General features: G+C 32.3%; 1 protein-coding gene across 1 annotated transcript; it reads right to left on the reverse strand.

Annotated features, from left to right (window-relative positions):
- Positions 1-9,087: 9,087 nt before the first annotated feature.
- LOC101507475 (RNA demethylase ALKBH10B-like) lies at positions 9,088-14,555 on the reverse strand. The gene is made up of 8 exons (XM_004513187.4): positions 13,564-14,555; positions 12,947-13,069; positions 12,717-12,814; positions 12,456-12,573; positions 11,514-11,636; positions 11,251-11,363; positions 11,007-11,161; positions 9,088-9,962 (listed from the first exon to the last, which is right to left on the reverse strand). Exons 1-8 carry the CDS (start codon positions 14,138-14,140, stop codon positions 9,296-9,298), a joined length of 1,974 nt encoding a protein of 657 aa, XP_004513244.1. The 5' UTR covers positions 14,141-14,555; the 3' UTR covers positions 9,088-9,295.
- Positions 14,556-15,873: the final 1,318 nt, after the last annotated feature.

Consider the following 15,873-nt stretch of genomic DNA (forward strand, 5'->3'; position numbering starts at 1 on the left):
GGGTATTTGTAGCAATTTTGATGTAGTAACAAGTAAATTTTGATTCATTTCATTAAGTAAAGAAAAAGAAAATACTTGTGTTCTTCTTGCATGCAATGCTTCTCTCTGCAAGATGTAAATGAATAAATTATGCTCTTATGCTATGTTTGGAAAATGTAGACGAGTGAACTGGAAAGGAAAGGAAAGGAAAAGGGAAGGGAAGTTGTTAAAGGGGAATCACTTCCACTTGTTTGAGTGTTTAGTTTAATTACAAAATAAAAGAGTTCCCATGATATGTTTGGTAGACATTAAATTTTGACAAAATAAAAGGGATTCAATTATGACACTAAATTTTCTATATAAGGTTTATGTTGTTGAACCCCATGGTATGTATTTAATATTCTATTAAAAATAACCACATTGCTCCTCGGATTTGGATTGGGTGCACATGCATCTCGGTTGTTTCATTAAGATTGAATTTGATTTTTTTTTTAAATTAATAATATTGAATTTGAACTATGAACTCTCAATCTTTATTGGACAATCGAGATGCGTGCGATAATACATAGTCAAAGAGTTGTGATTTGATAAAAGTAACTAAGTAGTATAAAAATATATCGTCTCTATAGGAACTTGAGCGATATTTTGTCGTTCAACTATAGTTATTGTCAAAAATCTGTTTATATTTAATATCTCTCAATATAGGGATTTATATTTAATATCTCTCAATATAGGGATTCAGTTGAATATGAGTAATAATAAAGATTTAGTTATATATAAGTACTAATAGGGATTTAGTTATATATGAGTACTAATAGAATTTGGTTGTTAAGTAATCTAGTATATATATATATATATATATATATATCTGATGTATTACCAATATAATTCATTCAAGAAATATATTTTTACTCTAATTCTTGACATGGTATCAGAGCTCTCGATTTTTGAGAGTCTTGCTTCTGCACAAATTTGCCGCCTTCATTGCGGTTTTCTTTTTTCTGAAACCTTAGCCACCTTCATTGTAGCCCTTTTTGCTGCATTCGTTGCAACAATTTAAGATTCTTTTTGCTGCCTTCATTGCAGTAATTTAAGATATATATATTTTTTTGCTGCCTTCATTGCAGCAACTTAACATCTGTTCAACGAAGTCTGTTTGTTGCCTTCTTTGTTCTGAAACCAGCCATGAACACAACTTTCAACTTCTCTCACCACCGTTGAAGACTGTTGACCACTATACACTGACCATATCACACAACCGCCCTCCAATCAGCCGTTCGCCGCCCTTTTTGTAGACTGTAAATCAGAGAAACTTGTTGTTTTTTGTTTTTCATCCATGGCGGGAGAAGGAGTAGTGATTCATAAAGAAACCGAGAATGAAACAAGAAATAAAAAATTCCAAGCCGAATTGCAAAACCTCTCTTCCGTTCACAAGTTGAATGGGAAGAACTATTTGAAGTGGTCTCAAATTGTGCGCACTTTTTTGAAAGGTAAAGGGATGGCGGAACACTTAACAGATGAACCCCCCCCCAAAAAATAGATCCCAAATTTAAGAGGTGGGATAAAGAGGATTCTATAATCATGGCATGGTTATGGGATGTAATGGCCTCAGAAATCAGTGAACTTGCATGTTTCTCAGCACTGCGAAGAAGATTTGGAAGACATTAGAAGAGACTTATTCCAAAGCTAAAGATGTTGTCCAAATATACGATGTAAAGGTGAAAACTGTGGCTGCTAAACAGGGAAACAAGACTGTTACTGAGTATGCAAATCATCTCAAAGCTTTGTGGATGGAAATGGATCATTACAGAGCTATAAAAGTCAAGTGTCCAGCAGATGCAACATTACTCAAGGAGTATATTGAACAGGATAGAGTCTATGATTTCTTGGTGGGACTCAAATATCAAGTTAGAGTGCAAATCCTTGGTAAGGAGAAAGTGCCAGGAATTAATGAAGTAGTGGCTATAGTGAGAAGTGAAGAAAGTAGAAGGGGACTAATGCTGACAGTCCCACCTGTAGAAAGCTCAACAATGATGGTTGACCAAAAGAAAGGAGGAGGAGCCTATGTGGAGAAGAAAGGTGAAGGAGTGTGGTGTACCTATTGCAACAAGCCTCGCTACACTCGTGAAAAATGCTGGAAATTGAATGGGAGACCACTTAATAGAGAGTGGGGCTCTCAAAACCGAGACAAGGAGTGGGGAAAAAAGGGAGGTCAAGCACACATAGCTAAAGTACTAGTGAAGAAAGTCGAGAAGATATGATGCAACTGAACCAAGATGAGGTAGAAAAGTTGAGATCTTTACTCACTAGTTTGGAGAAACCCACAGGTACTTGCTCTTTGGCACATTCAGGTACGTTTCCATTTTCTTTTGGACTTAATGCTTCAAATATACCCTTTAACCAATACTGGAGCCACAAACCACATGACACCCTTACCCACACATTTCTCTACTTATTCACCTTGCCCTAGCAACAAGAAAATATCAATAGCATATGGTACCCTTATAATTGCAGCAGGTCAAGGAGATGTCCAAATAAATCCATCCATAACTCTACGAAATGTCCTCCATATCCCTAAATTGTCCACCAGCCTTATTTCCACTCAAAAACTCACAAAAGACCTATCATGTAATGCTATATTCTATAACAACTTTTGTGTTTTTCACGACAAGCATTCGGGGAGGACGATTGGACATGCTAGAGAATGGAATGGCCTTTATTGTTTGGATAACCAAGATTCCGCTCCGAAGTTATTCAACAACAATAACTCCTTTTTTTCAGAATCAATAAAAACCATTAGGGATAAGATTCTTTTGTACCACTGTCGCTTTGGTCACCCTTCATTTCGAGTCATTAAGCAAATATTTCCTTCTTTTTTTAAGAAATTAGATGTAGAGAGTCTTCACTGTGAGGTGTGTGAGCTTGCTAAAAACAAGCGTGTACTTTTTCCAATCAGTAATACAATAAGTACTTTTCCGTTTTATTTAATTCTTACATATGTGTGGGGTCCTTCAAATGTTCCAAATATATCAAGTGCATGTTGGTTTGTAACCTTTATTGATGATTGTACTCGGGTTACTTGAGTGTATTTATTAAAACAAAAATCTGAAGTCACGTATATGTTTCTACAGTTCTTCTCCATGATAAAAAATCAGTTTGGAGTAAGTATTAAGAGGATTAGGTCTGATAATGCTAAAGATTACTTTAACCATGGTCTTAACTATTTCTGTCAAAAGGAGGGCATTATTCATGAGTCCTCATGTGTTAAAACACCCCAACAAAATGGAATTGCTGAAAGGAAAAATAGCCACTTGTTAGATCAAACCCGATCTATGTTATTTCAAACTAAGGTTCCTAAATTATTTTGGGGAGAAGCGGTGTTAATTTCTTCGTACCTCATAAATCGTTTACCTTCTAGTGTCATTGCCTTCAAAACTCCTATGGAGGCCCTGTCCTCATTCTACCCTAATGTGTCGACCTCCAGTAATCTTACTCCTAGAATATTTGGGTGTGCATCGTTTGTCCATATTCATGGTGATAATAGAGGGAAACTTGATCCTAGAGCCTTAAAATGTATCTTTATCGGGTACTCTTCCATCCAAAAGGGCTACAAATGTTATCATCCACCATCCCAAAAATTATTCGTCTCTCGTGATGTCACCTTCCATGAACAAGAAAGTTAATTTGGTCAAACTCATCTTCAGGGGGAGAATACAAATAAGGAAGATGAGTCTCTTCTACTTCCTGAATTAACTCTTGAACCAGAAATTGAGATTGAAATTGATTCTGAGAAAGATGGTAATGATGGCACTAATGTTAGATATGGGAAGAATCTAGTATATACAAGAAGAACAAAGGCCATTCCTGAATCTATTCACATCCAAGAGTCCAATCCGACTTTACACGAGGTAACGTCTCTTGATGCTTCAAATTCTAGTGATGATCCAATTTATGAATCTTCCCATGCACTAGAATCAGAATCCGACACACCACCAAATTATGATGACCTCCATATCCCAATTGCCCTTAGGAAGAATACTAGGACATGTACCAACAAGCCATTCTACCCTCTATCCAACTACTTATGCTTTGAACAATTCTCACCTACCCATAAAGCCTTCCTCACAAGCCTGAACACTACCACTTTACCTACCTCTCTATCTGAAGCATTGTCTGACATGAAATGGAAACAAGCCATGAACTTGGAAATGGAAGCATTGGACAAGAACGGTACTTGGGATTTTGTCCCTCTACCAAATGGAAAGAAACCTGTAGGATGCAAGTGGGTATACACTATAAAGTACAAGGCTGATGGGTCTTTGAGAGGTACAAGGCAAGGTTGGTAGCTAAAGGTTTTACTCAAACATATGGAGTAGATTACTTGGAAACATTTGCTCCGGTTGCAAAAATGAACACCGTCCGAGTAATATTATCTCTAGCAGCTAATTACAGTTGGAACTTGCACCAATTTGATGTAAAAAATGCATTCCTCCATGGAGATCTAGAAGAAGAGATTTATATGGACTTACCCCTTGGATATAGTGAGCATATTGCTGCCAACACCGTTTGTAAGCTAAAGAAGGCTCTATATGGGGCTTAAACAATCACCGCGAGCGTGGTTTGGGAGATTTGCTAGAGTCATGGTGGGTCTAGGCTTCAAACAAAGCCAAGGAGATCATACCCTCTTTATCAAACACTCTGAGTCAGGGGGAGTAACAGTGTTATTGGTATATGTGGACGACATTATAGTGACCGGTGATGATGAAAAGGAGCAACAATTGTTAGGACAACACCTAGCCAAAGAATTTGAGATTAAAACCTTGGGAAAATTGAAGTATTTCTTGGGAATTGAGGTGGCTCACTCTATGAAAGGGATTTTTATATCCCAACAAAAATATATTACAGATCTTCTGCAGGAAACAGACAAGATAGCATGCAAGCCAGCTAGTACACCAATCGATCCAAATTTACATTTGGGAAATGCAGAAGAAGACATTGCAGTTGACAAGGAAATGTACCAAAGATTAGTTGGAAGACTCATATATCTGTCACATACTAGACCTGATATTGCATTTGTTGTAAGCCTAGTCAGTCAATTCATGCATCAACCAAATGAGGTACACTTGCAAGCTGCACTCAGAATCGTGCAATATTTGAAAGGGACCCCAGGAAGAGGAATTTTGTTCAAACGAAATGGAAATGTGAGTCTTGAAGCATATACTGATGCTGACTATGCAGGGTCAATTATAGATAGGAGATCAACCACAGGATATTGCACTTTTCTATGTGGGAATCTTGTGACTTGGAAGAGTAAGAAACAAAGTGTGGTATCCAGATCCAGTGCTGAAGCAGAATTTAGGGCAATGGCACAAGGAATATGTGAATTACTGTGGTTGAAGATCATTTTGGAGGACCTGAAGATAAAGTGGGATAAACCAATGAAACTCTATTGTGATAATAAATTTGCTATTAGCATAGCACATAATCCAGTGCAACATGATAGAACCAAGCATATTGAAGTCGATAAACATTTCATCAAAGAAAAACTCGACAGTGGCCTAATTTGCACTCCATATGTCTCATCCCAAGACAACCTTGCAGATCTTCTAACTAAAGGGCTAAACAACAACAACTTTGAAAAAATTGTATCCAAGCTGGGAATGGAGAACATTTATTCACCAGCTTGAGGGGGAGTGTCAAAATCTGTTTATATTTAATATCCATCAATATATGAATTAAGTTGAATAGGAATAATAATAGGGATTTAGTTATATATGAGTACTAATAGGGATTTAGTTATGTATGAGTACTAATAGGATTTGATTGTTAAGTAATCTAGTATATATATATCTGATGTATTACCAATATAATTCATTCAAGAAATATATTTTTACTCTAATTCTTGACAGTTATAATCTTAAGCAAAGTTATTTAGAGTAACTTTGTTTTGACTACATAAAATTAAAATAACTATACAAGTAATTTGGAATATCAGTAAGATTAGATTTCATTAATCATCTTTCTCTAATATTCTAATGATAGGCATATATATTTTTTGTTACATATCAATAACATCATCACTAATTAAATATCAATTCTTTAATATGATGTCTCATTCTTTTTATTTGGGCAGTGCCGCAAAACGTCTTAAAGAGAGCGACCTAGTCTACAACTCAATCTGTCTTAAAGAGAGTAACATAATCCGCGACTCAACCCAGTAATATCATCGATGACATAAATTGTGATTTTTAAATAGTTTTCTAAAACTCAAAAATATCTAATATGTTTGTTACCAAATTAAGTCTTGTGCTTTTATTTTAAACTATCTATTATCTATTATAATATATTAAAATACAGTCATAATTCTATCATCACAACTTATTTTTATTTATGTCATATACTTCAATATTTGTCAACTCATAAAAATTATGTTGTGACACCTTCCAAATCACACTATTTCTTCCATCTTCTCCTTTTATTGTATTTTGTTTATCTAATATGTAATGGTCTATTATAATATATTAAAACAGAGTTTCGAGTTTTATTAGCGACAACTTATCTTTATTTATGTCGCATACTCCAATATTTGTCAACTCACAAAAATTATGATGCGACAAAAATCATCTTCTTCTTTCATTCTATTTTGTTTCACTAATATATAACGAAAACATTTTCACTCGCTCATTCAAGTACAATTATTTCATATTCAATTTCAGAATGACTTATCAATACACTTCAAATCTTTCATTATTTCGTATGTTTTGCAACTTCAACTCCAATTTTTCATTCAATGGCCTATCAATACACTTAAAAGCTCTGATATCAATACACTAAATACCCAGATTACTTATCAAACATTTCATCTCAATAACTCATACAAAAAAAACCACTCAATGTCTTCAAAACATTACGAAGCAAGTTCAACTATGTACATACACACAATTACCATTTTGAATTTGATTCAAGTCACTTATAATGATAAAGACATTATTATAATATGCAACGAAGCCACACCTATTTCAATGTGTGACATATTCTCAGTTCATATATACTTTCATAATATTGTTCTTATGTTGTCAATTATTGTTGAAGATTATATATATAACTATCAATGCATAAGATGTGAGTTTTTTTTTTCTATAATGTTGAATGTCTGTGTATCTTATAACATTTTTTTTCTTTTTATAATTAAATAAACACAAATTATAATTGAAGCAAAATAAAGATGAATAATGCTAAATATTTTGAAATGAAGAACTTCTAACCATTTCATTAACTTTTAACAATTTCACTATTTACTCGAAACTTCTTATGTCTTGATCATCTAGAGATTTTGCAACCAACTCTTAAAGTTTATTGACTGTGGCAAATAATTATTTGAAAATTTTATTTCACATTATATTTATTTAGATAAAACAATAGTTAAAGTAATTAAAAGTGTTATCCATCCAAAATACTATAACTATAGAATTTAGTTATATTATTCATTTGACTTGATAGTTTTGTATAACTAACATTTTTATTATATAACAAACACTATTAAGGTTTTTTAATCTTAATTTTTTTTTTATTTTGCTTTGTAGTGTTCTTTTCATACATGACCTATATTTGCACATGATGATTTGAATACTATTATGAATATTATTTACCACCGCTCATGAACGAAAAACACACAATATCATTTAGTGGAGAGCATATTGAGATTGACAGAATTACGATGAACCATTATAATTTAGACAAAAACTACCATTTAAAATTGAAACTGACAAAAAAGTATATAAATTTTCAGTACAACTTTAGCAATAAAACGTGTATAGCTATTTATCAAATATATCATTGCAAGGAACATTTCAATGAAAACAAAAAACTTGAATAAACCAATTATATATATAAAAAAAAATTAAAGACAAAGATTGCATCTCTAAAGTGGCAAAATCTTATGAATAGTCTTAGATTTGAATATATTTTGCATACATTCTATTAGTCAACAAGGTTTTACCTTTTATTTTATACTAAATTAAACCTAACCTATATATAATTATTCAAAAAATATATTTATCTTTCGACATATAAAGGCTTAAGTATATTCTACTCTAAAACAAAAATTACCTTATTTTTAAATTACATATTATTTTATACTTACTAATACATTAAATTCTACCGCACAATGCAAGAGTTAACATCTAGTTTATAAGTGAAATTGACACTTATCATGATTGCAGACAATTCGAATCATTTCTCTATATTTTCACGACATCCGAAGAGAACATAATTTATTAACTAATGATGGAATATATGGCGAAAATTCAGAACTCCCTTCGTCTCACAATGAGTGTCGCTTTAGCAAAGAAAATGTCTCAAAATTAATGCCATTCACAATTTTCAATACAACTTTAATATTTTTTCTACTACTCTTTAATGATTACTATATATATACACAATTTTTAAAATATTATTATATTTTACATTAATAATAATGAAAAATCTAACCATAGTTAAATTGAGTAATTTGGTAAAGTAACATTATGAAACTCATGAGTATCTCTCAAATCAAATGGGATACAAAAATATACACGAACAATATAGAAATACACACAAGCAATGTGTTTTTGGCTTTTTGCTAACTTCTAATAGATTTCACGCGTCCTCGAATTCTGACACTATATTTGCATGTATGTGTCAAGTTAATTATTTTAGATTTTTTTTTTCTTATTATCATTATAACGTATTTTAAACAAATATTCAATATTTGATTTGTCATACTACTCTTAAAATAATAGGAAGTTTTTCATCCGCTTCCAAATACATTATCAGAAGCTATGATTCAAAAGTGTATTTTATTCAATTTTACAATGTCAGAAGCTAGAATTCGATAATATATTTTACTCAATTTTACACCATCGATAGCTAAGATTTAATAAAAAGTAAAAAAAAAATAAACAAATATGAGACTCAATGAATAATTACTTAAATAATACGATAGTACATCATTAAATTTACGTGTAAAATAATATAAAATTGATGGTACAAACACTAAAATTTTAAAATTTTGTCGAAGCAAACATTGCCACAATAAAAACCAATAGCAAAATGTGCAAAAGAATTCAATGATAGAAAAATCTAAATCTGAATTAAGAATGAGGTTTATGTTACTATATAAATTAATATAGTAAGACAACAAAAGGAAGGATTTGAGCAAAGAAAGAAAGGAAGGATTTTGAAGAGAACAACATTAATGTTTTACATTTGCTTCAAACTCAAATTAAGTTCTCAGCCTATCACTTTTCTTTGATAAGCCTTCCTTCTCTCTAATCTCTCAATGGCTTGCAACAGTTTCTCCATTGCTTACCCCTTCTTCCTCTATAGCTTTTTCAACTTCAGTTCCATCTGCATTTTCATTGCATTCTAGTCTTTGCATATTTCCATCCATTTTACCTTTTGGTGAACCACTAGTATTGCTGTGATTTGATTTCCGATTTTCCTTTATCGGCGTGGTTAGAGTTCCAACATTAGTTAAGGTACCTTGCAAGTGCAAAGATGAATTAGCTGAGCCAGGTGGAGGGAGGAAGACACCCGTTCCAGGACCGGGGACTCGAGGAGGAGGGTGCCTTGGAGGAGTGGTCCATCCTGTAGAACCAGGCGGGATCAACATAGGTGTAGAAAGTTGCATGGGAGGTGCTACTAGAGCAGGCACAAACAACGGTTGCATGCTGTTTGGAGGTGCACGAAGGGAGGGAGCTGGCGGTATGCCGGTTACTTGAACTGTGGAATAATGCTTGGGAACTAACTTATGATGATTTGGATTTCTACTCGATGCGGCTGATGAATGTGATGTTGCAGGCGAAGCAAGACGTTGAGCATCGATTGGCAGGGATTTTTTTGGTTGGGACTTTGCGAAAGTAACAAGTATGCGTTGTTTGGGAATCGAAGGAATAGCATATTTAGCACAATCAGTTGATTTCCCTTGCATCACTAGAAGGGACCTACAGTTGAAAGATTAAATATTAATAAGCCATAATAATCAATGTATTTAGTTCAATCATTAACCTCCATGAACATAATGGTATAAAACTTTCAAGTTTATTAGAACTCCTAGTAATGAGTAACAGTTGAAAAGCTACGTGACAATGACAAAATATTGTGAGGCCGCATATCATGCATCATGTAAGCAAAAACCCTATGTGGAACTGACAGAATATTTGCAGTTGTCTAGAGTATGCCATATTAAGTTACAAGAACAAAACTAGAAGTACAATAATATAGTAGAAAACATGTCATCTCTAAGAATGAAACTATGAAATAAATGCAAGTCCTATGAAAACATCTTCAATAGGGCCTATCCAAAGAAGTAAAGATTGTTAATACAAAATTCATGATATAATTTATTTTGATTGGAAACCAAAATCTAAAATTCATGGATGCTTGCTCAAACACAAGGTCTTGCAGTGCAGGGAACATCAAGAAATGAAGTTATCAACTAAAAACTTATGACACAAATAAATTCAACTAATAGTCTAATATGTTAATGAATGTTTAGTTTTGTAGTGGGATTGACAAAATCACGGTGGCCTCAACACTCTGTAGCTTTTGCGTGATTTTGCCAATCTCCTTGTGAAACAGAAACCAAACATGCACTTATTCAAAATTACCAAAAAGCTACTTAGAATATAATAGCTTTGGTTTTTCCCAAATACATTAAGAGATGAAAACAATTTATTCTACCTAATACCCCCTCCATTCCTTTTTAGTTGTTGTTTTACGGTTATTTGCACATTAATAAAATCAATAAATTTTACTACTTTTAAAGAAACAATAATTAGTACTTACTTTTATGCAATAAATAGTTAAGAAAATTATTGACATTACTGCAATGAAAGGCCACAATTTCACGGGCTTCTATAAAGTATTTTTTTTATACAATCTTCAATAATTCTAAGATGATTCTAATAATAATACCAACAACATCAATACTAACTATAATATCATAAACACTAGCCTATAAAACAGATAAGGTTAACAAATATTACCCAGGTACAAGAGAAAGCTTGAGAGTGCCTCTATAATCCCCAGGGTTGTCTGAGACAATTGTTGTCCCAAAAGTCATGTCGCATTCAGTCAGGAAAAGCATATAAACAGGTCTTCCAAACCAAGACGGCCAACTGTTGGGCGTTGAGTGATCGCCCTATAGACAATTGCAATACAGGATTTCATAAGCAAATACTAAACCATACAAATATAACCCCAACAAAGAAAAAATATACAACAAGCAACCTCATTATAGAAATCGACAATGCAAGCATCGGGCTTCACAGTCATCACTTGTGACGTTGCCATGCGCTCAATAATATCTTGAAACAAGGAAGGTATAGGTTCTATTTTCTTTCCTGTCAGATTCAATAAGCGAAATTTTATCGATCATTATTGTAGAGAGGTAAGGAAAGTCAAATAATATGGCTGCAAAAAGAATCATAAGTGATTATGCATCTACATGTGTGCATCAGTGCATGTACGTATCTGTGTAATATACGACTTGCCTTTTGTTGATGCTGTCATATTGTCCTCATCCTGTGGAGCATCGACAATGGGAAGACCCAGCTGAATCATCTCCCTCCCATGCCCTCTCATCGGCCTTTTAGAAACCACATATGTCTGATTTCCTGTTTATTTAAAATATTAGTAACTAGAAGTTAATAAATGAAGTGGATGTGAATCATATGATGGTATGTGTAGTTTTTTTTTCAAAACTGACAATTATATCTAGGATAAAAAACCACATATGTCTGATTTCCTGTTTATTTAAAATATTAGTAACTAGAAGTTAATAAATGAAGTGGATGTGAATCATATGATGGTACATGTAGTTTTTTTTCCAAAACTGACAATTATATCTAGGATAAACCGTGAATCATATCCTTAATATAATTGTCAGTTTCGAAAGAAATAAAACTAAGTAACATACTACGGTTTTACTTAAAGCAAAACCCAAACAAGAATTTCAGGAAAGATTTGGAATCTATAAATATTACACAAAATGCAAACGAAGTTATGAGCCAAAAAGGTTGAAGCTTGTTATAAAAAAAAATAATAATCCTAATAGATAATCTTAGATACTCTAACATTATAAACTCATCATAGGATATAAATTAAGATACTCTAATATAATTATAGAAAATATTATAAGATAAATTTTTATATTTTCTAACGCCCCCTCTCGAGCTAAAGCTTTTAAGCTTGCTATAAATATACAGCTTGAAAGAGAAAATATAACACTTGACATAATTAGACCAAAAAAGATTTATTGGATAATCCAATGAAGAACACCAGAACAATCAACCATCGTGTTGAAGAACAAAGAAATCAAATATCTAGTGTTTTCGACACAATCGGTCATTGCATATCAATCAAAGAAATCTATAAAAAAAAAATGGGTAGATCTCTTACAACATTAGAATAAAAACACAATACAGTACACTTGCCTTGAAATTGTCCTTTTTTTCCAGCAATCCTCATATCATTGACCAATGAAACAAGTTTTGAAACTTCAGTACTATCAAATAAATCTTCATGCAACTTCAGTCCATCAACTACATTCACCTAAAGATTAAAAAACAGATTCACCATAAAATAGAACATAAAAATGGAATAACAAGGAAAAACATTTATGACAAGGTATTACACATACAGAAAAAAAATGACAAGAAATGAAGAAAAGCAAACTAACATTTAAAGGACCCTACCATCTTTCCATCAACGATCTCATTACCAATAAAAGCTTTCCCCATGGTAGAATTATTCTCTTTCTGATTTTGGTTTTGCATAGAATGTGAATCATTTTCTGAAAACACATTGCAGAAGAGTATAAATATGATGCAAAACAAGTATCAATATGATAAACCTAGCATAGTCTTGTTCCTTCTAGAATTCAATATATATCAGCAATCAAATCATAGTCAATAGGAAGAAAAACCTCTAGAGTTTGATGTAATTCCTTCATTTACACCTACAGCTTCACATTCTGAGCTGGAAAGAGATCCTTGAGAATTGCCAGATCTCTTCAAAATGTTACCAGATTGATGATTTGTTATAGTATCTGCTCAAGCAACCAAAAAATTATAAACTCAAGATGGTTTCAAGTATACAGAATATACTCAAAAATTTGGACTCGCTGAAATGTTGATAATTTTAACAGGTCAAAATCCCTGAAATCATGTGGATACAAATCCTGAATTTAGCTCCTCTAAAGTGAGTGAAGTGTAAAATGAGACAATTGAAGGTACTTATTTCAACCAACTCATGATTGGTGAGGATCCACCTTTGATTTGTTAATCAAGCAACTCACTTTAAAAGAGTCAAATCCACAAATCATGTATTCACAATATTGTAGGATGAATTTATAGTTTTAAATTGCAGTTTGCAAAATGAAACACTGTAATCAAGGGGCCTACAATGGTCTCCGCAACTATTATTTAAAATCATAACACAAAGTCCAATCATATGAAGTATTGCATAAAGCTGCAACAACAATATCATCACTTAAAGGTCCAAGATTCATCTAGTTGTGGTATAATGCATATCATAATTTACCTTTCTTCTCCTCACCAATATCTGAACTCTTATCATCCTTGGTTCCAACCTTGCCCTCAGATTTAAGTTCTCCAATCTTGTCAATTACTGGAGTCTCTTTAACCGATAAATTTGCTTTGTTACCATTCAATTCTACACTAGAATTACAACCTTCCTTAACATTAGCACCCTCAAACCTCTGCCATTGCCTAACCTTCCTAAACTCCTTAACAACCGGCTTTACCACCCTTTGTTGCCGCCTCCACGCCACCTGCTGCAGCGCATAGGAAACCTCGGAAACCGAATAGTATTGCTGCATAAGCAGCACTTGATTCCAATTACATCTCCTCTGTTGAATTGCACCAATAACAACATCATACTCACTACCCTCATCAACAACACACAAATGGTGACACAAACAATCAATAATAGCATTCGCAGCTGCGAATTCGCTTCTAAGCCAAATCATAAACTCATCCCTCTCATCAACAAACCATTGTTGTTGTTGTTGTGGACGGTACTGCATCTCACCGCCGGTAACCACTGCCGGAAAATGCATAATCTCCGGTGCAACTGCATTTCCCATTGGCATTGCCATGAAAACTTACTAAATTGAATCAATAATCCACTACCAAAATAATCAAAGCATACCCAATAAATGTTATTCTTAAAAATTGATACTTTTTTTTTTTGTTATTTACGTTGTTTAATATAAAATTCAATGCATTTCACGAAATGAAATGGGAAATTGGGAGTAATTAAAGTGAAAAGGTGCAAAATTTGATGAGAAATTGAGGATTTTGAAGTGATGGGGAGATCTGAAAATGAAATATTGAAAAGGGAATGATGAAAGATGAGAGAGTGAATGGTAGTTTGGTGAAGAATGAAGATTAGGGTTAAGATTATGGTTTAGAGATGTTGAAAAGAAGGAAACATATGGGAGTTTTTGTGGGGATTTGGAGAAATTAATGCATTCACACTATCTCTTATTTTGAACTCCTCCCATGATAAATGTAATTTAAAGTTATGTATACGTTTCTATAAATTTATTTAATTTGTAGTGTAAACTGAATTATATTTATAAAAAGTATTTTTTGTAAAAATAAATAAGACAAATACATCACACTTCCAATATGATACATTTTCAATATTTTTCTTTTGTCCACAAAATGACCATGAAGGTGGAAGCGAACACAAAAATTGTGTATTGTACTTGATACAATCACAATGCAACAATCAATTTTACTAAAAAAATACAACAATATAAGATAAGTGACATAGTGGAAATTTAGATATTTTATAAGATAAGTGACAACAATTATTAAATTTCTTTTTTTTTTTTAACAGAGTAAAATAGTCAAATATGACAATTATTATTAGACGAAAAAAATAACATATTCTCATTTGTCTACAGTAAGAAAATCTTAAATGTATATAAAATAAATAATTAAAATTATATTAAAAATTATAAATAACTTAAATTATAAATAATTTTTCGTTAAAGTGATCCTCACCGTAATCGGAGTAATTGACTTTTCAAGCATACATTAAGTTTTAAGGGATAATAAAGTTTGTCTTTCAACCATAAGGGTGATTAACATGTCGCTATGCACAACTGAAATGTTGATTCTTTTCTTGTTAAAATTAAATATAAATGAACTATTAATATGTGAGTAAGTTGTGGGGCATATAATATGTTAGAACTTTTTCAATTTATAATATAATATTAATTACCTTTTAATTATATCATATAATTAATATTACATACATCACTTTTAATTCAATATTTTTTTAATTTACATTAATAGTAATAATAAATTGACTAATACTTCATAAAAATATTTTAATAAAAATATTATTTTCTTTTTAACTAATAATTTTTTTTTCTATATAAAATAATCAATTAGATAATTCATTATAAAACAAAGGGAATACTAACAAATAATAGAAGGAGAAAAATATTTCAAACGTTACAATCGATATGAGACAGATAAAGTATTGAATAAGTTGTATAGTTGTAATATAGCCTTTTTGAAGGGGAAGTTGTATTATAGACTTTGATTTATATGAGTGCTGCGAATCTGACTTCTAATTTTTAATTACTTGTTCATCACGTATCTACACTTAAAAAGTCTTTAGTTTTAAATGCAGCTAACCCCACCTCACTGTAAAATGTTTAAATGCATACTTTAAGTGTCATATTAACTTCAACCACATGCCTTAACTGTACTCTCAGCATGGCATGTTTTTAATGAAAGCAAATATATTTAGGCGTGTTTGCTTAATCTTGTGAAAATGGACTTATTTTAATTGTATGCAACGTGTGAAAAG

Source organism: Cicer arietinum, chromosome 4 (assembly GCF_000331145.2).
Source record: "Cicer arietinum cultivar CDC Frontier isolate Library 1 chromosome 4, Cicar.CDCFrontier_v2.0, whole genome shotgun sequence".
Classification (NCBI taxonomy): domain Eukaryota; kingdom Viridiplantae; phylum Streptophyta; class Magnoliopsida; order Fabales; family Fabaceae; genus Cicer; species Cicer arietinum.